Consider the following 21,714-nt stretch of genomic DNA (forward strand, 5'->3'; position numbering starts at 1 on the left):
CATGGATTGTATTTGCTTTTCTTTGTCTCTTCAGCACTTAGCACGGTTGTCTGTCAAATGCTTGTTGATTGATTAATTTAGAAACCTGGAGAACTGGGACAAAATCTTTTGACTTTATCTGGTCTTTAAATTAGGGCAAATGGCAGACTTGTCTTGACTTCTTAAATACCTCAGGCCCTAAGATACTAGAGGATACTGGATACTGAGAGATGGTATTTGTAAGATGCTTAGCAGTGCCTGGGCACAGTTTGGTGATGTCCTTATAGCATTCTTTAACTGTTTCTTTCTCCAGTTTTGCTTTCTTGGTTTGTAGTGGTGATACAAGTGCTGGGAGAAAAAAAACCAAATTTGAATTAAGAGCTACCATGATAGAGTGGAAAGAGCAGAGCATTTGAAGTCAGAGGACTTGGACTCTGCCACTCACTTTACTACCTGTATGACCGTTAGCATCTTATGTAAAATGAGGTAGTGAGGGAAGATGATCAACAAGTTTTCTTCCATTCTAAATCTATGAAATGACTTTTTTTGGGGGAAAAATCATCATCTTGACAAACATGAACACACATGAACATGGAACAGGGCAGCCAAATGGCACAGTGGGTAGGTCACTGGACTTGGACTCAGGAAGACTGAGCTCCTCTCTTTCCTCAGAAATTTACTACGTGTATGACCCTGGTAGGGCCAGTTTCCTCATCAGTAAAATGGGGATAATAATAGCACCTATCTCTTGGGGTGGTTGTGAGGATCAAATGAGGTAATTTTTATAAATCACTTTGCAAACTAGCCTATAAAAGTGCTGGCTTTTATGACTGCTAGCTATTATTATTTTCATATATGAAGAATAGAAAAAATTTTATATGACTCTGTTCTGCACAGATTTCCTTTATAAAAGTATGTATTTAATTTTAAGTACGTATTTAATTTAACATTGTAGTGCCAATATTTATCTGTGTCCTTTTCAGCTTCCTTCTGTTTTTTTGTGTACATTTAAAAAATTTCATTGATACTTTTTTTTGTCCTTTGTTTTCTCATATATAACTTTATTCTCTCTTCTCCCACAACTAAACCTCCATCTTAACAAATATAGACAAGTAAAACAAATCTACATATAGGTCATACCTGGAAATTGCATGTCTCATTATATGCTACAGTTTATTCATCCATTCCCTAATTGATGGGGACTTTTCTACATTAATTTTTTGTACATTAATTTACCTACTATTGGTATCCAATCATAATGTAGTCTTTTATAAATGTCTGTACACACAGGCATTGTCCTGTAGTGGAGAGGATATTAGACATAGAGTCAGGAAGACCTCAGTTGAAACTGTGGCACAGACACCTGTGAGCCATATAATCCAGGGGAAGTTACTTAACCCTTCTGGCCCAGATCCCACGGTCTTTCAGGTCCTTTCCAGTTGTAATTCTATGATCCTGTGGTTTGTTTCTCTTAAATTAAGTTTGAAGTTGTGGCATATTAATTTCTTCAGGATTTAGGTAATCCTGTCGTTGATCGAACTTCCTTTGGTCACACTATTTGTGTTAATGCCCAGGCATTATTTTTTTTTTATTAGCTGCTACTTATGGGCGTGTCTTGGGTATCATCAGAGAGTGGTGCAAAAGGTGGCTATTAGAGATCTCTGTCTTGTCATGGCCCTGGTTCTGAAAAATGTAGGCCCTTGTAAAAGATTCCCCATATTATTTTTAAATTTGTGTTACTTGTGGGTCTCGAGTTTTAGTATTTTTTAAAAAAGACTTGTTTAGAGGATTAAATCAGAGGTAGCAGGTAGCCTTTGGAAGAAATGTTTTTATGTGTTTTCGTACCATACAAATTCATATGGTTGCAAAAGAGGAAGAGGGGGTGCTGAGAAATGTGGAAATAGGAAGAAGTAAACTTAGAATTTTAGAGTTGGAAAGGACGTTAGAAATACTCTAGTCCAACCATGTGGTTTGTGCATTATAATTGTGTTGAAAAGGGACTTTCCCCAGCAGTTCAGTTCTATATTACATAAAATATTTTTGTTGCCATGTCTGCGCGTTAGGAAGACTGAGGATCTTAAATGCTTTTACAGTTGTTTGTTTTATTGTGTAACTTTTAAAACTCTTATTTTGTAATTGACAGTATCACTATATTAATTTTATATGTAATAAAATATACATTGAACTAAGTCTTTTGGAAGAAATTCTTTAAAGTATTATACCATTATGTAAAATGTATGGATTGTATAATCCAAAATGTTTCTTTCTAGGCATATGGATCAGGCTGTGATATTGTTATTTTGGCCAATGACTTTGAATGTGTGCAGATAATCCCTGGTGCTAAACATGGAAACATCCAAGTCAGCTGTGTGGAGTGCTCTAACCAGCATGGAAGAGTAAGGAATTTAATAACTTTGTTTAAAAAAACAAAAAACAAAACCCAAAACTCCAGACAACCTTAGCAAACTGTAAAAGATAATCTGCTGTTGGAAATGTTGCAGGAACTACAAAAGAACTAAACCTTTATTCTGTGAATGGAGATAAACTGTGAGGTACTGTAAGCCACTGATATGGTAATTTAGAAAGAAATTTAGAGGGCTTCTGACACTTTCCTGCTGGATAGAACTTGAAATCATCCCATCTTTTTTTCATATCATTTTTATAGCCTCTTTCAGATTTAAAATGTATCCTGATTTCTGTCCTGTCCTTCCATTTTTCTTCCCTTTTTCTAACTTCTCCACCGCCCTCCAAAGAAGCCCTCAACCAAAACTCCAACATCAATGCCACAGAGATCCAGGGAACCCAACTAAACTTCAGTTTCTAAACCCCTGAAAAATTGCTAACGCATTTTAAAAATCTCATTATAATTAATTAAGAATATTTTATAACATTGTATCTATAACAGAAGGGGTTATTCTGGAATGGATTAATATCCTCATTTGCATCTTGGACCCAAATTGGATTTTTATAAATTCAGTATATGTTAAACAAACATTGATTTAATGGAAAAAAAATCAGGGGCAGACAAGACTATGTTTTAATGACTTTGGTAAAATAACAATTAGATGGCCCTTCTGGATCATTAAAATAGGATTTTTACCTGCAGTAAATAATGTTTAAACATTCAGTTTTTAAGAAACTGCTTATTATCACGTAATGACTTCAAATTTTATTAAATTTAGAGTCTATTGAAATAACTGTGACTGATTAACCTGTTAAAAACTGGAAATGCCCAATGAAAAATTTTGTATTCATAATTCAACCTGCAGAATTGAAAACAGACTTAATATTTTAGCATATGACTATAATTATTATTCAGTTTTCTTTGATGACTCTTTTGTTCTTTTGATCTAGCTTGTTCTCCCTATATTTTGTCAGCCCGTTGCAGGGAAGTATGGAGGGTTTCAGATTTCTCTCATTCATTTTGCAGTGTTCTACTTTTGCATGTAAGTAAGGTTGCCTGAGGAGACTCCTAGAAAAACCAGTTCATTGTATGATATTCAACAAAGGAATTTCAGTAGATTATTTATGGGCCATGTGTCTAAAGTAATACCGATATTAACAATTAACTTGGCAATACAGTTTTTTTTAATACAGAGTCACCTTTATTGAAATATAATAACATGTATTCTCTCCATGATCCCTTTAAAAAAATAAAACAAAAACAACAAACCCAGGCAAAATCATGAAATTTGAGCAGTTTGTTTCCTTTTTTACATTTTACTGTCAGTGGCAGCTTCTCATACTTTTCCACTTCAAAAAAAGAAATTGGGTACTCAGTTCCCTACTCAGTTTCCTCCTATGTAAGTCTTCTACCTTTGTTAATTGACTATTTATACTTTGAAATTCATCCACATTAAGGTGTTATTTAAATAGCCTTTACATTTTAAATTCCCCTGTGGAAAAAGTCCTAACTCGGACCCTTGCTAGCTTATGATCCCTGGACAAGTCACTCATCTTTAAGCTTCAGTTTCCTCATCTGTAAAATGGAGGCTGGACTCGATGACCTTCTCAATCCCTCTTCCCAGCTCTAAATTTATGCTTCAATGAAGGGAAATCTTTTTTCTACATTAAAATACTTTCATTATTCAGTAAGCAAGAGAAGAGTGTTTTGTTTTTTCTAAGGGAAGCTGAAATTATTTTGTGTCTTTTCAGCTGGCTCTGAAGGTATACCTGACCTCTAGCCACTTCTTTGTTCTGAGAATAAACCAAAAGCCGTCATTCTGGGAGCTGTGGGTTATAGAGGAACTTGCCTCTTCATCTGCCTCCTCTTGCCTCAGCTTAATCCCCTTCCTTCCTTTGTCGTTCTCTTCTCTGTTTATTCAAAGACTCCCAGATAAACATTTTTTCTTTTTGGTGTACCTTTGGTGTACCTTGATGATTTATGTGATATCCCAGAATGTCCATAATTATGCTACCTGTGTTATAATGGTTTCTAACAAAATAGTGTGCTGTAAATACAGTTTTAAGTAATAAAGATATTACTGTATTTAGGATTTGAAAAATGGAAGTATTTCTTGTAGACCAGAATAATATTCTTTTTGAATAAGTCAGTTGTGAACTCAGGAAGGAAAATCCTGCTTTGTTCTTCCCATAACAGAAGGGATTTGGGGGTGTTATAAGAAATGATCCAATAGTTAGAACTTTTTGGGGCATTCATATAGTTTTGTGATTATGTACAGTTAGCTTATATGTCTATCTAGAAGATACTTTTATTGCTTTTTAAAATTAAATATTTATTCTTTTTTCAGATTGCAGCTTCATATGGAAATGCCGTTTGCATTTTTGAACCCTTGGGTATCAATTCTCACAAGAGAAATTGTGTAAGTAATTAATGCAGCATAAATCCTTGGTTTTTTAAGTTATCTGAACTTTAGTCAACTTCCTGGAGAAGTTGCTTGATTCTTGATAACTGGTGGTCTTATAAGCAGTCAAATTAAGGGGTTTTTAGTTTCAGAAGTGAAAGAAGTTTTAATAGTATGCATGGGAAGAAACGGTAACTCTCTTCCAGTACTGTCATTTGGAAAGGGCATGAGTCTTCTTTGTAGTTCTGGAGAGCAGAATGAGGATTAGCGGGGGCAGAATGAGGATCAATAGGAGGCAGATTCTGACTCAGTATAAAGTAATAATTAGAACTTAATATGTAATAATTATAACTGTCCCAAAACAGAATAGGGTACCTTGTGAAGTAGTAAAGTGTTCAAGTATAGACAAACTGCCCACATTTCTAGATGAGTTGTGGTATATATCAGTGCAGGAACTAGCCCCACAAATGAAGTTACAGATCCTTGGCATGAAATATAGTACTATGTGCTATATTCCTAGTTTTTCTCTATTCTCTGTCATTTTGAACAATTTCATTCATTTTCCATTCCTTTCCTCTCAAGTTTTAGAGAGTTTGAGTTTGTGTTACCAGTAGGTCATGCAGTTAAGATTCCTAGTAGATAAATGGAGATGTTGTATTGGAGTTCAGGAGAAAGATGTGGGCTGGATATGTAGATTTGGAAGTTGATTTTGGAGAGCTACAAATGAACCCATGAAAATGAACGAGATCTAGGAATGAAGGTTGTTAAGAATGGAAGCATACTTCTCTTTGAAGAGGTGTGGACATAATGTTGCACACACTGTTAGATGCAGATGTTTCATTGGTTGTTTTTGCTAACCTTTTCTGTATTATAAGGGAGCATTCAATTCCAGAGCAGAGTGTTATATCTGGAAATGGTGACAATATTTTTTAAAAGGCATTAAAATGACTTATTTTTGAAAAGAATGAAGGCCAACCAAAACCCAATATGTGATAATTCTTCCCTTTATTCTCTTCCATTATTGTTCCCCACTTCCATCTTTGAAAATGAAAATATCAAAGAGAAAACAAACAACTTATTCAAGTAAATATACTATAGTACTAATGCTTATATTACTACTCTTGTGATTTCTTTTCAAGTCCAATTTCAGTTTAGGTCTTGAATCCAGAGGCTTGTGTTCATTTCCATTGTAGCAAACATATACCAAGTGAAGCAATTGAAAGTTCAAAATGTTATTTAAAAGCTAAACAATCTACCTTTCACATGATATTTTAAATTTAATTATTGTTTTGTAGAATAATAGTAAAATGTAAACATTAAGCATTTCTATTTATGGAGCTGAAAGAGAATTAGGAAACCTTATGAAATTACATTGATTTTTGGTCTGGTTTTCTTGTACCTTATTCCCAAGGGGGGAAAAGTGCTAATGCAGTGACAGTTATTCTGTTTGCTTGGTTTTTAGGATTTACATAGTGTTTTTTTTTTCTTTTTGTATTCTAGCAAGTCAAGTGTCAGTGGCTTAAAACTGGACAGTTTTTTCTAAGTTCTGTGACTTACAACTTAGCCTGGGATCCCCAAGGTAATTAGAAACGAGGAAATACCAACAGTTTGTTTCAATTTGTAGTCAAACATTACTTTAAATGTTTGGTTATTTGGTTGAAATTAATAATTAATATAGATAATTAATATCAACAGAATCTAGTTTTTTTTGGGGGACAATAAAGAAGTATTTATGCTTTCCAATACTGTATGCATGTCTTTACATAATTGTTTGTAATGGGTACTAGTCATTATGAAATGTATATTCTAGAAAAGAATGAAAAATATTAGATAAGTATTTCCCCAGCTGACTTTTACCGTATATTATTGTTAATGTATTCTCTATGAGACAGAATTAAAAACATTGTACGTAGTAGGAAGAAAATTTCCTCCTTTTGTTTTCACGTATATTCCAGGAAATTAGCATCTTTAGTTTAGAAATGAAGTTTCTGTCATTACTAAGGCTTTAGTAACTGGAGAACAGTGAGGAGTTCTTAAGAGGCAGCTTTTGTGTACTGGAAAGAGCCCTGAACTTGGAGGCAGAAGACCTGTTTTTGAATTCTGTCTGTCACTTGCTGGCTGAGTGACCCTGGGTAAATCACTCAGTTTCTCTGACCTTCATGTTCTGTTTCTGTAATGTTAAGATTATAGGGATGGTTGTGAAGATCAAGTGAGAACATAGTATGTTTTGTAAACAATAGAGCATTATGTAAATGACTGATTAGTCAAGCCCATAAGCTGTGACAAGGAAGAAGGCTTGGTTGATTTTATAAGCCACACACAAAACCAGTCTCACTGTTTTGTGTTTATACTTTATAATATTCTCAAGACATATACATATTGATGGATGTCTGGCTTTCCATGTTGTTTTTTTGACTAAACTTTGACTAGTAGTATTTCTTACTCTCAGGTGAGTCTTAGAGAAATAAAATATACTTCTAATTTCTTTCACAAACTGTTTTCCTCCATAGTAACAGAACATTTTTACAAACTTGTATTGGAAGGGTGAATCTTCTAAAAAAACTTCTTGCCACAGATAATACTGCCTCAACTAATTCCCTAGTGCTAATTATAATCAAAACGTGTTACAAATATGGTCTGTATTTTTCTTTGTTGGAGTAACAAAATGGCTCCAGAATAGCGTCTTTTCCTAGTGTATTCTCCTTTTTTTTTTTTTTTTAAAGGAAGGCTTCTCAGGGTGTAATCCCATTGCATACTCATTAAATAACTTTTCAATTTTCAGGTAACAGATTGCTAACAGCAACTGATTTGGTACAGTTATGGGCTCCTCCAGAGAGTGACATTCTAGAAGAAGAAGAGGAAATTGATCAGGTCAAAGATAATAAAATTCCTCCTGTTTTAAATGATTGGAAGTGCATCTGGCAATGCAAGTAAGTTAGCAATTCTGCTTCCTGTGTGGTTGGACTAAATAACTTCTTAAGGTCTCTACTGAGATTCTGGGACTTAACAGAGGGTTCATGAGTTTATCGATGTTTCTTAATAGAGATGTTCTCCTTAATGTGACTTTTGAAATTTTGTGCTGCATTTCATTTAGATATGTTAATCCACAGAGTACCATTTCTGAAAGAAGAAACCCTATGTGATGTAATCTTTCAATCCATGCTATACTTGATTGTTCTTTATAGTTAATGATAGCAGTAGCCCTAGACCTTAGTTGGGCAGTGGGAGGCTTCTCTATAGTTTTTGTTAATGGATGGGCATATGGTTTTGATCATGAGTGATTGGGATGGTTGCAGTGCTATTGACAGTGATGAGGAAGTCGAGAATGGGACCAGCTTAGGGAGAGATCATTAGCTCAGTTCTTGACATGTTGTATTTCAGTGGTTGGGATATCTGAGTAGAGCTTTTCTATATAAACATGATGTTTTCTGCTTGATAGGCAGAATTAAATTTTCATTATTGCTTTGTTTTAAGAAATATATTTCTAAAAAGTCATATTTTAAGAGAAGTAAAAAATGAAATATTATGCAACTATAAAAAACTGTTTTGGATCATTTGTGTATGTTAAAATACTTTATCTTCATTTCTTAGGACTTCAGTGTCTGTACACTTGATGGAATGGTCCCCTGATGGTGAATATTTTGCTACAGCTGGAAAGGTAAGGGTAAGAACAAAACTTAAGGAAACATGAAAATTTTAAAACTGTGAAAATTCCCTCCTTGACAAACAAAAAACAAACATGTAAGATTTGTAAGTGCTTTGCTTTTCCTTTACCTCAGTCGTCCTTTACTGCTGTCTTCCCTTCCCCCCTAATAAATGATACTTGGGTTTTGGTGTATAGTGTACCTGACTTTATTCTTTTAAGTGATTTTAGCTACGTCGATATGTTGAGGTCAGATTCCAGGCATGAAAGAATTCACTTAGACATTCTCTTTAGCCATCCAGAGCTTTTATTAATGTGAAAGCAAATGGACCTTTAGCAAGAAAGCTAATTGAGGCAACTGGTATTTGGGGGAGCTAGGCTTATATAGCAAAATTCTGGCAGAAAGCCATACAGCTTATGGATGTCCCGAATGAGGGTGTAGTTTTATGGTGGTTCACGGTAAGGAGGTCCAGGATAAGGGAGACAGAAAGAATTTTATGGGAATTTTATGGTACAAGATAAGGAGAAGTTTTATGGTGTTTCAAGATAAGGGGGAAAGGACTTTAGGATGCTCTGAAGTTCCAGGATGAGCTACAGAATGAGCCCCCCCCTCAGGAGGGGCCTCATAAAGTCCTGGAAAAGCAGCCCTTAACATTCTCTTTAACCCTGAGGGTACTATGCTGTATCCACATCACATACACTGATTAGGAATTTGGAGAAGTGCAAAATTCTGATTGCTCAAATGCAAATAATACTGAGAATAAGAATTGAGGCATTCTTTCATCCAAGAACATTTCCGAACCATTGACTTCTAGAAATTTACAGTCTTCTTGAAGATTTATCTTTGTGTCCTTCCCCCTCCCTTAGCAGAGTGATTTGCATACAATAGATGTTCAATAAAAATATGTTTAGTTGAATTAAATGGAATTTTGAACTAGGAATTCAGGGGATATACTTTGATCTGCTGTCTTCTGACTGCCCTTGGAGATTCTCTAGGTGCCTTACATAAAAAGCCTTGTCACTATATAAGGGCTCTTGAGACTGCCATATAGGGCTCTTGAGAGAACTCTTTTATTTTATACGTTCTGGTGATCACAGGGCCTTAAATGCTTTTGATTTAGACCTGGAAGATGAAGTTCCTTTTCTTAACACTTCTGAACTTTTATCAAGAAATTGATAAGGTATGTGAGGGAAGGCACCCATTGCTATCTTGGAAATAGGCTGTGAAGCCTGAAAACCTTTAGATCACCTGAAGCACCCTTTCCCTAAAATAACACCTTGGGGGAAGACCTTGTTTAACTCATTGAAATACCAATTCAGTATTTCTCACTTGGGAGTATGTGTTCAGATCCTATTTTTTATTAAGTGTCCATTATATACAAGGTACTGTGCTGAAGTAAAGTCCACAAGTTATCTGAACCTGTAAGAGCAGTGAACTGTGCTATGACAGTTTTCCTTTTTTAAAATTTTCTCCTATATGAAGTTGCCAAGAATATCAATTCTCTTGGAGCTCTGGAATTAGTACTGGAATTAATGCTACATTGAGGATAGTCATAGGATATTAATTCTAGAGCTGGAAAAGACCTCAAAAGTCATGTAGTTCCCCCCCCTCCCCAGTTTTACAGGTGAGAAAACTGAGGTTTAGGAAGGTCACACAGGTAGTATTAGAGGCACGAGTTGAACCCAGGTCCTCTGACTTAAGAACCAGTGTTTCCTTCACATCTCCTATATCATATGGAAGTAATTATGATGATTAAGGAGATGCAGAATATGGGACAAAAGTGCCCTACTTCTATTACTGTACCTTCTCAATTCAAATATTTTTCTCAGCAGTTTAGTGGAGGTAGATTTGATAGTCTATGTTTTTGCATAAAATGAAAGAAGGAACACTTTTTGATCATACTGATGACAAGGTGTAAGTTGACTATTGTTGTTCCTACTGACTTCTAACATGTAGACCTTAGACTAGGAACAGCTTATCCTCTCTGCCTTCTCCCCTCTTTTCCCCCATCCCCAACTCAGTTCTTGTGAGGCTCAAATGCATTCCACATGTAGGTTAGGTTTTTAGTGCTAGGACACACAGAAGCCCAAAGCTCTTTTCTATTCCTGTCTTGAATGCACTCTACCTTTGTCTTCCATTTTTCTAAATTCTGCACATCCTTAAAGGCCCTGTTCAGGTCTTCTTGTTCAAAGCCAGTCTTCCAGACTGAGTTTGTTGTTTTTTCTTTCCCCTCTAAGCTCTTATAGCACTTACAGTCAATGCTATGTAAATTATCACTTGATTAATTGCTGTCTGTTTTTTTTTTTTTGTAAAATGTTACTTATATTCTTCATGATTGTGTGTGGAGGTTACCTTTTTTTCTTTTTAAAAAAATTAGTTTAATTTTTTTAATGAACAAAAGCTATTTTTCCCCTTCTTTACACCATTGGAAAAAAATGGGAACAAACCCTTGTAATAAATGTGCATAGTCAAGCAAAACAAATTGGTCATGTCCAAAAATTATTGACCCTTGATTCTTGAAGGCTGTGTCAGAGGAGCACCAGCTTGGCCCAGTTAAATGTGGAAAAGTTTATCCCTTGGCTTTGAAGTGGTAGATTTTTCAGCATATTCTATTCCTTTCTCAATATGACTAAGTTCCCTCTCTGCACCATGTAGTCTGAGAGTTGTCTGTAGTACAGAATGGTTAACTGAGTTGCTTAGGGTCACATGTCAGTTTGTGTCAGAGGTGGGTCTAAAACCCAAGTCGTCTTGATTCTGAGATCAACCTCTTTATCTAGTACACCATTCTGATTCTCAACGTAGTAGAAGTTTAATGAATATTGACTTAACAGATCTTCACAGCAGTAATGACTCTGAAGGAGCTGTTGTTAGATGAAGATGAAGGGAAAAAATGCTAATATGGTATGATAACTAAGAGCTATGTCTGTAGTGTTTCTCTAGGAATGCCTTACTAGAAATTTGTTTCCATATCCAGTAATTGATGCCATTTGCTCTGGGAACTTTACAGAGAGCCCCAAGTGAGCTAAATCCTCAGTGTGGGTATATGGGCACAAAAATTGATTTTCTGTATCAGCTGAAATATTATATTTTGGTACCTAATTAGATGTAGAGCTTTAGGGAAAATGACAGTAGGTCCAAATACTTCTTTAAAAGTATTTCATAATTTCAGTATTTTATTAACTGTTTAAACAAATGTGAAAAAATGGTCTCCTACCACATTTCTTCTGTGATAGATATATGGTCTGATACTTAAACCAAGGAAAGTCGAAACAGAGAAAGAAAACTAGATCAATGTCCCTAATAAGCATTTATGCAAAAGTTTTGAATAAATTAGCAAAGAGGGTACAGCAATTTATCAAAAAGATGATACACTCTGACCAGGTTGGATTGATACTAACAATGCAAGGTTGATTTGATATAAGAAAAACTATGAGTAGACTGAATTGATTGCAAGAAAATAAAAATTACGTCAATAGATACAGAAAAAGCTTTTGGTAAAATACAACACCCATTTCTGGTAAGAATGCTAAAAAGCATAGGAATAAATGGATCTTGCTTTAATATAACAAGTAGTATCTTATGAAACCAAGAGGCTTGCATTATATGTAATGGGTACTAGAATACTTGCCAGTTAGACCAGGGGTAAAGGAAGACTATCCATTGTTACCACTTTTGTTAGAAATGCTAGTGATAGCCATAAGTTAAGAAAAAACAACTGAAGGAATAAGCTTATGTAAAGGGAAAACAAAATTAACGCTTTTTTCAGATGAGATGATCGTTTACTTAGACAACCCTCAAGTAAAATCTAATTGAAATAATAATTTCAGCAGAGTTGTAGGGTATAAAATAAATCTATAGAAATCATCAGCATCTTTCTAAATTACCAAAAAACCAAAAACCCAAACAAAACCCTGACAGGAAGAGATAAAGACAGAAATTCCATTCAAAATAACTACAGAATGTATAAAGTCCCTGGGAGCTTACCCAACGAGACTACACAGGATCTATAAGAATACAACCTCAAAACTTTCTTTATAGAAATAAAAGAATAGGCCTCAATAATTGGAGAAATATTAGTTATTCATGGGTAGGCTGAGCCAATGTAATAAAAATGACATTACTACTTTAATTATTAGTGTTAGTCAGATTGCCAAAGGATTACTTTACAGAGCTAGAAAAATAATACCTAAATTTATCCAGAGGAACAAAAAGTGAAAGATTTCAAAGGAAATAATTTTTAAAAGTAGGAAGGGAAAGGGCCTAGGAGAACCACTATATTATTACAAACTATACTACAAAGCACTCATCAAAATGTGTTCTTGAAAAAGAATATTTAATTTTGTTGGAGAGCCTCTTTTGGGATGAAATCATATAATGTAAAACTTTTAGTATAACACTAACTACTACTCTCATTTCTGCTTTTTTGTAGAAAACCTGTGCAATTTGAATTTTAAAAATTGTGATTGCCTTTTTTCTTGGTTATTCATAATGTTATTTCCTTGTCATTGTAGTGTTAAATATGGAAGATAAGATGACTGGGAATGTTGAATCGGAGGCTTACCTACCTGTATTTTGGTGCCATGAGTTTTGTCAGTGTGTAATCTGTCCCTCTTTTTCAGTGTTTCTGAGAAATTTTCTTATTTCCTGGATTTAGATTAGATTCTGTTCTTCACAGTTCTCTCAGGTAGCCTAGATTAAAAATTTTCTCGTCTTGCCTTGTTCTTCAAGTCTGTCTTCTTCATTAGCATGGATTCTAGAACTTTTTCCTGGTGTGTAATTTCCTGGATATATTTTTTCTTCTTATAATTATTTCTGCAATTTTGTCCTTCACCGAAGTAATTTTTTTTAACTAAGTCTTTTGTTTTGCTTGTATTTTTTCTGGATAAACCATGATGTTTCATTATCATTATAATTCAATATCATTATAATTTTAAAAAATTGTTAGTTTTTTTGAGCAATTTTTTTTCTAAACCCAGTTTTCTTTTGAAAACCAATTGTGATTTCTTTTTTTCTTTCTGTTTTTCATTTCTCATATTGTTTTTTTTTCATCGAAGAAACATTTTTATTAATCACCTACTATGTGCAAGTATCTACTTAGGCATTGAGGATAAATACAAAAATTTGATTAAGATACAAACCTTCCCCTCATGGAGCTTATTGTTTGCTAGGAGGGTATATCACATAATAATACATAATAAATTCCTAAGTAGTAGCTTGCCATGGAGATAGATCATCCACACTTGAGTAGGAATACCTGGATTCAAGTCATGTAAATCATTTAAGTTCTCAGTGCCCTGGGTAACTGTCTATACATTAAAACAACAACAATGGAAAGCCCTTAGAAAATTGATAGAGTCATCAACAAACTTGACTATTTCCACATTTGAAGACTCATAAAGATGATTATTTGTGAAACTGAATCTTTATTATATGCAGCTTGTTCTGATGCTGATTTTGAAAGGGATGTTAGGATCAAGGATCCCTTTTGACTTTTTCTACTGCCAGCTTTGTAGAAGTAGGAAAGCTGAAGGTTGCTGTAATTTTCACATCACAGTGATGGGATCTTTTTGCATATACTTTTCAAAAACTGCAAGAATGTGATCCAGTGTCCTAATGATATATTTTTTCCTCCCTTTGAAGAAGTCAATTCTGTTAAGTACTTTATTTCTCTTAGTTTCCTTATAGAGTATAAACTGTTCTTCTATTTGTCTACAACTGGTTCTTGTCTTCTGGTTTCATTTAAATTAAAGATTTTGTTATGATGCCATTCGTGTACTCCTGCAGGTTGGACAAATTTTTATGATTCTGAGTACCCTCTTCCTTATTTTCTGTTAGCCTACCAGAGTCTGGACATATAATTGGGTGAAGGAGTCCACACAAAATTGAAAATCATTTATAAATTTCATTTCCTTTATGGATGGCCATGGTTAAGTAATTTATGATCTTTATGCTTTGAATTGGCACATAATAGGCTTAATAAATGTTTATTGACTAGCCGATTGATGATTCCTTCCATGACAGACAGGATCTCTTAGGACCATATTCAGAGTGTTTACGGCTTGGTTGATCCTTATAGACCTTGTGTTAGGATAGCCTTTAAAAACTCAAAATCAGATCTGTCCTTTGGTGAAGTGGGAGAATTTTGTATCTTCTTGTTTCATTTCTATAAATCTTGCTGACTACAAGTACATTGTATTCTTGTTGCATTCAGGTACTGTAATCTCTTACTATAGTGCTGAGTGGGCGTATACAGTTGTGCAGTAAATGTTTTTTGATTGAATATACTGCTTCTGAGTTAACTTCTTGGGGCTTCAGAGAGTTATTCTTGCTCCATCATTATTATCAGTAGGGAGATAGTGGGGATCACTTATCAGTTGAGGATGAATAGAGATGCTTCTAGGGATGGACAAGCATGTTGTGGGATTGAAGATGTTGCATTGATTAAGATCTTATTGGTTAAGAAAGAACTGAAAGTCAGCTCTGGAGTGTTGGGCTGATTTCTTGCACAGTCTGCATCTGCTCTGCTAATGTTAGAGGAGCCAAGATGGTCTGATTGAGGCAGATGGTGCTGTTGTGATCTATAGCCAGGAGGTATTTTCTGACTCTGCTTCAAATGATAAAATATCCTTCACTAAAATTACACATGACTCAAACTCATAGCTTCCTTATTGACTTTTAAAATCATAGTTCATTAAGTACTTTGATTAGATTTTCTTTTAAGGACTGATTTTTTTTAACATGGTATTTTAGGATTGTTTTCTTTCCATTTCAGATTTATTTTGGTCCTAGGATCAAGGGAGTCTTGGGAGAAGATTCTTAAATTGTGTGTGTGTGTGTGTGTGTGTGTGTATTACTTTTTTCCATGAGACTTTTCCCTAGTTAAGCATTTCTTTACACCCTAAATCTATTTGCATGTCATATCTTAAACCTGTGCATGTCATAAGCTTAAACCTATACTTTTGTCTCTTCAGCTCTCTGTCTTAAACTTGTATGTTTATCTTTTTCTTAAACTTATGCTTCCCTTAAATAACTTTTTCCCTCGTTCCTTGAAAAACTAGAAATGGTAAAAACATTAATCTCAGTTATGTATAATTTTTTTTAGCAGAGTAATAGGGTTAGAAGGAATTCAGAGTCCTCTACTAATGTTTTGCAACCACTGTGTTGCAGCATACTGGCTCTTCCTCTGAGGAATTCTACAAACCGCTTATTTGCTTATAGGGTTCTTCCAACCATTTAAGAAGAGTCCTTTCAGATTTGTTTATTTATACTATATAGATCACATAGTCTTATTTGGTTAATTTTTAAGTGTTCTGTTTCACTAGCAGATTTCTGATTTGTGCATGTACAAATTTTGGAGAAGGAAATGGCAAACCATTCCAGGATCTTTGCCAAGAATAACCCAAATGGGGTTACAAAGAATAGGACATGACTGAAATGACTGAACAACAACAAAAAATATCAATTTTATGTTGGTTTGTCTTTTTCTGCAGGACGATTGTCTTTTGAAAGTGTGGTATCCTATGACTGGTTGGAAGTCTATTATACCTCAAGAACATCAAGAATTGAAAAGAAGACAGATATTTACTAACTTTTCCTTTGTTTATTTGGCACATCCTCGAGCTGTGACAGGTTTCTCGTGGCGTAACACTAGCAAATTCATGCCCAGGTTAGAAAACTGTTTATTTTTGAATGTAAAAGAAATGGCGATTTCTCTTTTTTTCTAGGGCCTTGAAGGGTTGAGTTTCAAATAACAGGAAAACATAAATCATGAGAAGTGAATGTGATACATTAGGTTAGCAATAGTAATAAAGCATTGGATAGATGTAGAGGAATAGAGGAAAGTATTCATTATGCACTTTCCTTATCTTAGATAAGGATCTTTTCAAAGGAAAGATTATTCTGCTGGTCTGATAGTTTTAAAGATATTAGTTAAACTTGATCATGAATACCATAAGGATTTTTAAGGAACAGCTAACTAGCATATGCTTTAAAAGCTTATCTGGGAACCTTTTCACCAACCATACTTGAGAAATTAGTGCAGATGATAGGAAATATAGCACAAATCATGTAAATGAAAATAAATTAGCAGCATAGAAAATTAGGCAGAGAGATGGTGATGAGGAAGGAGAGGAGGGCTATTCTGAAAAAAAAACTCCAAAAAACTAGATGTCAGGAGACTTGGTTTTTCTACTTTATTTTTTGTTTTTGGATATTAAATTAACAGTATACTCTTTTTTTTTGCTTTTTGACAGGGCAGTTGGGGTTAAGTGACTTGCCCAAGGTCACACAGCTAGTAAGTGTATCAAGTGTCTGAGGCCGGATTTGAACTCAGGTCCTCCTGACTCCAGGGCCGGTGCTCTACTCACTGCGCCACCTAGCTGCCCCAACAGTATACTTCTTAATTGAAAGTATATTTGCTAAATACTTTTCTTGTAAATTGAGTCAGGTTTTATTCAAATACTTTTTTGAGAGGGGAAACATTTTCTTTTCATAAAATAGTTAAATGACTTAGAGGAATGTCAAGGTAGCATGAAAAAAGCACTTTTATTTACCCAGAACAGGAGAACTTCCTAGTTTTATTTATGTTCATAGTTGTATTCTAGGCACACTCTGACTTGGCTTTCTTGATTTATGTTTAGATGGTGGCACTAGGTAGTTTCTAATGTCCAGGATGATTCTGGGGTTGTGGTTGATGGGTGAAATCGATCAATCAGTATTTGTTAAGTACATACTACGTGTCAGGCACTGAGCTAAGTGCTAGAAATACAGAAAGAGGTAAAATGCAGTCTCTGCTCTCAAGGAACTTACAACATGCAAACAGATATATACAAAGCAAGCTATATATAGGCTAAATAGGAAGTAATTAACTGGGGGAAAGAACTAGAATTAAGAGAAGCTAGGGATTTAAAGGAAGCTGAAGAGTCCAGTAATCAGAGTAGAGGAGGGGAGACTGTTCCAGGCATGAAAGAGAGCCAGAGAAAATGCCCAGAGCCAAGAGATGGAGTATTTTATTCATTGAACAATCAGGGGGTTAGTGTTGATTGAAGAATATATGTGAGGGAAGAATATATATCAGGTATAAGAAGACTGGAAAGGTGTAGGAATGGGCTAGGTCAGGGTTGTCCAACGTTAGGTTTTTATTGAAACCAATAGACAGTGTATTTTGATTTGCCATTTTAGTGAGAGCTCTGCTGTAGCTCGGCTTTGTTTACTAAAGCATTTGTGTAAATTTCTATGCTTGTAGGCCCAGGGCAGGCTGAATTTTGGACAGCCCTGGGCTAGGTTATGAAGCACTTTGAATGCCAAACAGAGCATTTTGTGTTTGCTCCTGGAGGCAGTAGTAAGCCACTGGAGTTTATTGGGGAAGGTGACATGATCAGCTTTAGGAAAATCAGTTTAATGGATGAATGGAGGATAGATTAGAATAGAGAGATACCCACTATCAGGCTATTGTTAGAATGCAGATGTGAAGTAATGAGGATCTTTGGTAGAATGATGGCAGTGTACAAGGAGAGAAGGGATGAGAGATGTTGCAAAGGTGAAATTCATAGGCATTGGCAGCAGCTTGGCTATGGGTGGTGAGAGATAGTGAGGGATCCAGGATGGCTTCTAAGTTGCAGACCTGAGGGACTGGGAGCATGATGTTGCCCTCTGCAGTAATAGGGAAGGGAGGAGGTGGGGGAAGGTTTAGGAGGAAAGATAATGAGTTCCATTTTGGACATGTTGAATTTAAGGTGTCTCCTGGACGCCCAATTCCAGAGGTCTGGAAGTCAGCTGAAGTTGCAAGATGGAGGTCAGCAGGGAGTTTGAGGCAGAAAAGGTAGAGATGGTAATGCAATCCATGGGAAATGATGAAATCAGGAAATGAGGGAGAAGAGAAGAGGCCTCAAGACAGAGCCCTGAGGGACCCCTGAAGTTAGAAAGCGTGATCTGAAAGAGGTTCCAGCAAAGGAGTTATCAGAGAGGTAGGAGGAGAACCAGGAGAGACAGATCCTAGAAAGACCCTAGAGTAAACCTAGAGAGAAGAAGAGTATCAAGGAGAGAGTGATTAGCAGTGTCAGAGGCTGCAGAGAGGTCAAGGAGAAGGAAGAAAAAGGCTGTTGGATTTGGCAGCTAAGAGATCATTTTTAATTTTGGAGAGAACAATTGAAATGGAATGATAAGGTTGAAAGCCTTATTTTGGATTATTTTGGGATAGTGAGAACTTGGGATCCTCTATAACAATTAGACCTTCCTACCTGGATCATTCTTTCTTAAAAGTCCAATTAACTTAGCTCAGTTTTATGGCAACAGACTGTATTCTTGAACTTGTCCTCCCATCTTTATAGCGGTTTATGTTATTATCTTCACAAGAGAGAATGGGGGTGAAAGAACCTGAATGAATCAGTGTAAATTTATCACCACAGCTGGGAAAAACCTCTTTTCTGGTAGTGTTATTGCCTTTGTAAGAGAAGGGTAGCACATTAGGTATTTAACTAATGTTGACTAAAATGAGATTTAAAAAAAATATATATGTATATATATATATACAAACACATGTATGTATATATGCACACATATATACATATCAATATATATAGTAATTCTTGTTTATTTCTGTTTGTCTACAGGGGTTCTGTTTGTAATGTGCTATTAACCTCATGCCAGGATGGTATCTGCCGTCTGTGGGCAGAAACCGTATTGCCAGAAGACTGTCTTCTTGGTGAACAGATTTGTGAGACAAGCACTTCCAGCATTTCCAGCAATCTTTCTCATTCTGGAAGACAGAAAGACAGAATACAACATGCTCTTGAGGTACTGTGATGTTTGTGTTGGCACTTAACATATTGCGTGTGTGTGTGTGTGTGTGTGTGTACACTATTTCATAGGGACATAAGGATCTGACCAGAAGCTCACAGACAAAGGTCTGTACAGGATCTGGCATGTTTAAAATTAAAACAGTCATGGATTTTAATCTTTTTCATACCTCTAAGAGCACATCTACTTCTTTACATATTCTTGCCTTATTAACTAAAGAGTGTTTATTAGCAATACAAGGACTCACACATCACTCTGAAATGCAGCTTGGATATGTACTTTCATCACTTGTTTGCTTTGTGGCCATAGGACAAGTCATTTAATTCTCAGAACATCAGTTTTCTCATCTATAAAATGGGTGTATCTATGTATACATACCTCTCTGAATCATTGTGGGTAAAATATAATTATACAACACTACTCTGATACCTCATTGTGTCATGAAGATGATCTTGGGGTCTTGGAGGCTGGGCCAGTAAAGCCTAAGCCCTGGAAGGTCCTACCAGTTGGAAAGACTTCTAACAGCCTTTCTACTGATTGGCCATATTTCTTTCATCTGAGGAACAGCCCTGCTAAGTTTGGAGAGACCATAACTAAGATGACTAGACAGTAGTAATAAACTTTTTGACACTGCACCTTTCAAAGATCATTTGATAAATCATACGGTGGTAGTTTTGTGTTTTTTTTTTTTTTTTTTTTTTTTTTTTTTTTTTAATAAAGAATTTGTTTTAATTGATAACATTAGATTTTTATGCCACAAGGACACAGGCTCCACCAACACCCTTGATTTTTTCCTCTGCTCTTCTGCTGAAGAACTTTGCCTTCACGATGACTGGCTGCTTGGGGAGTTTCCCTTTTCCTAGAACTTTGTAATAGCCCGACCGTACAACATCAATGATAGGGGCAAGCCCCTCCTTGTTTTTGGCAGCATTAATCCTGGTCTGCTCACTGACTAGCGTCCACAGCTTATCAAGGTTGACAGTTGGGCAGTAGCTCTGGTTCTTCTTCAAGTGGTAATGCCTCATACCCACTTTCCCAAAGTAACCTGGATGATATTTGTCGAAGTTGATCCGGTGATGGTGCAGCCCTCCTGCATTCCCGCGGCCTCCGGGGTGCTTCCGGTGCTTGCCGATGCGCCCGTGGCCGTGGCTGACGTGCCCGCGGAGCTTCCGCGTCTTCCTTAGTCGGGAAGGCATGCTGGAGGCCGCCGCAAAAGAGAAAAGGAAGCTGCGCCGCAAGTGTCGCGAGAAGAGCCAGTGGTAGTTGTTTTTGTTAGTGGAAGGAATATTCGTACCAACAAAATCACAGATCTTTGTTTTTAATCAAAATTTAAATTCTGTAACTTTGTCCCTTAGATTTGTAACACTCTCAGCTATAAATTATTTTTAAGAATAAGATGTGTGTTTTTGGAATTTGGGTCACCTTTTTAAAAATAGTATGTTTTATGAAAATGAAATTCCATTTTTATTGTTTCAAGGATTTTAGACTATCATTTCCCCATGTATAAGATGCTCCCATGTATAAGACGCACCTTAATTTTGGGGCCCAAAATTTGAAAAAAAAAAAAGTATCACATAAAGTTGAACTCAAGTTTTATTCATCTGCTCATAGCTTTCAGGCATCTTTTGGGCAAGTCTGGTGCATGTATGCATGCTTAATCCATTCTGTTTCATGAACCTGAAGCACCAATTGTGTCCTCCTTTGAAATCAGTAACTTCTTTTTCATCGACAATACTTCTTGCCTTATGCTGAACCATCTTTGTGGACACAGGAATTCCAATTGCCCGTATCTTCAGTTCCCTCTCTAAATCAGGCCATTTTGCTGACTTATCTCTCATGGCCTTCTTCTGCCGTGGTGTTTTCAGTAGGGTTTCTTCTTCCTGTAGCCAGTCTCAGACTGTTTTCTCAGTTGGAGGAGGACCAAACTTACATTCAGCAGCACGATTTCCATTCACTTTTGCAAACTGGATCACTTTTAACTTGAATTCAGCACTGTACAAAAATCTTTTCTGAGCCATTTTTGTGCAGAACATGGCAAAACATAACCTAATATACCAGTAACAAATGTAAAAAAATGAGTGCAAAGACAACAAGCGCGAAAAAGTGGGAAAGCAAGTAAAAAAATCTACAATAATGAGCGCAAAAACAAGCGCAAAAAAGTGGGAAATGCAAGTGAAAAAAGTTTAGACCCTAAATTTTTTGAAAAAGGGTGCATCTTATACATAGGGAAATATAGTATTTTAGTTTTTCATTTTAAAGGAGACTTATTAAGATATTTAGTGCATTTTAGATGACTATTTTTAACATTTCCATGGATTACTATTTTTTTAAAAATCAACTGTGTTTTCTAACTTATGAAAAATGCATGAGAACAAAGCTGCTGCATTGGTGATTGAGAAATAAGGTTTAATTATGGTTAAATTCAATTTAATTATAGCTCATTATACTTTGTTATGCATGCACTAGGATTGGGGAATGGGGTGTTGAGA

General features: G+C 35.7%; 2 protein-coding genes across 4 annotated transcripts in view; one reads left to right on the forward strand and one right to left on the reverse strand.

Annotated features, from left to right (window-relative positions):
- Positions 1-2,249: 2,249 nt before the first annotated feature.
- Positions 2,250-21,714, forward strand: part of DMXL2 (Dmx like 2) — a 125,837-nt gene continuing 106,372 nt past the window's right edge. For all 3 annotated transcript variants that reach the window (XM_036735670.1, XM_036735671.1, XM_036735672.1), the window contains exons 1-7: positions 2,250-2,375; positions 4,731-4,802; positions 6,285-6,363; positions 7,567-7,714; positions 8,376-8,442; positions 15,919-16,094; positions 19,039-19,222. In XM_036735670.1, coding sequence (XP_036591565.1) covers positions 8,398-8,442; positions 15,919-16,094; positions 19,039-19,222 — 405 coding nt within the window. In that variant the 5' untranslated portion in view covers positions 2,250-2,375; positions 4,731-4,802; positions 6,285-6,363; positions 7,567-7,714; positions 8,376-8,397. The remainder of the gene's footprint in view (positions 2,376-4,730; positions 4,803-6,284; positions 6,364-7,566; positions 7,715-8,375; positions 8,443-15,918; positions 16,095-19,038; positions 19,223-21,714) is intronic.
- Positions 19,941-20,462, reverse strand: LOC118828805 (60S ribosomal protein L27a). The gene has a single exon (XM_036735673.1). It carries the CDS (start codon positions 20,419-20,421, stop codon positions 19,975-19,977), a length of 447 nt encoding a protein of 148 aa, XP_036591568.1. The 5' UTR covers positions 20,422-20,462; the 3' UTR covers positions 19,941-19,974.

This window comes from Trichosurus vulpecula, chromosome 8, assembly GCF_011100635.1.
Source record: "Trichosurus vulpecula isolate mTriVul1 chromosome 8, mTriVul1.pri, whole genome shotgun sequence".
NCBI lineage: Eukaryota > Metazoa > Chordata > Mammalia > Diprotodontia > Phalangeridae > Trichosurus > Trichosurus vulpecula.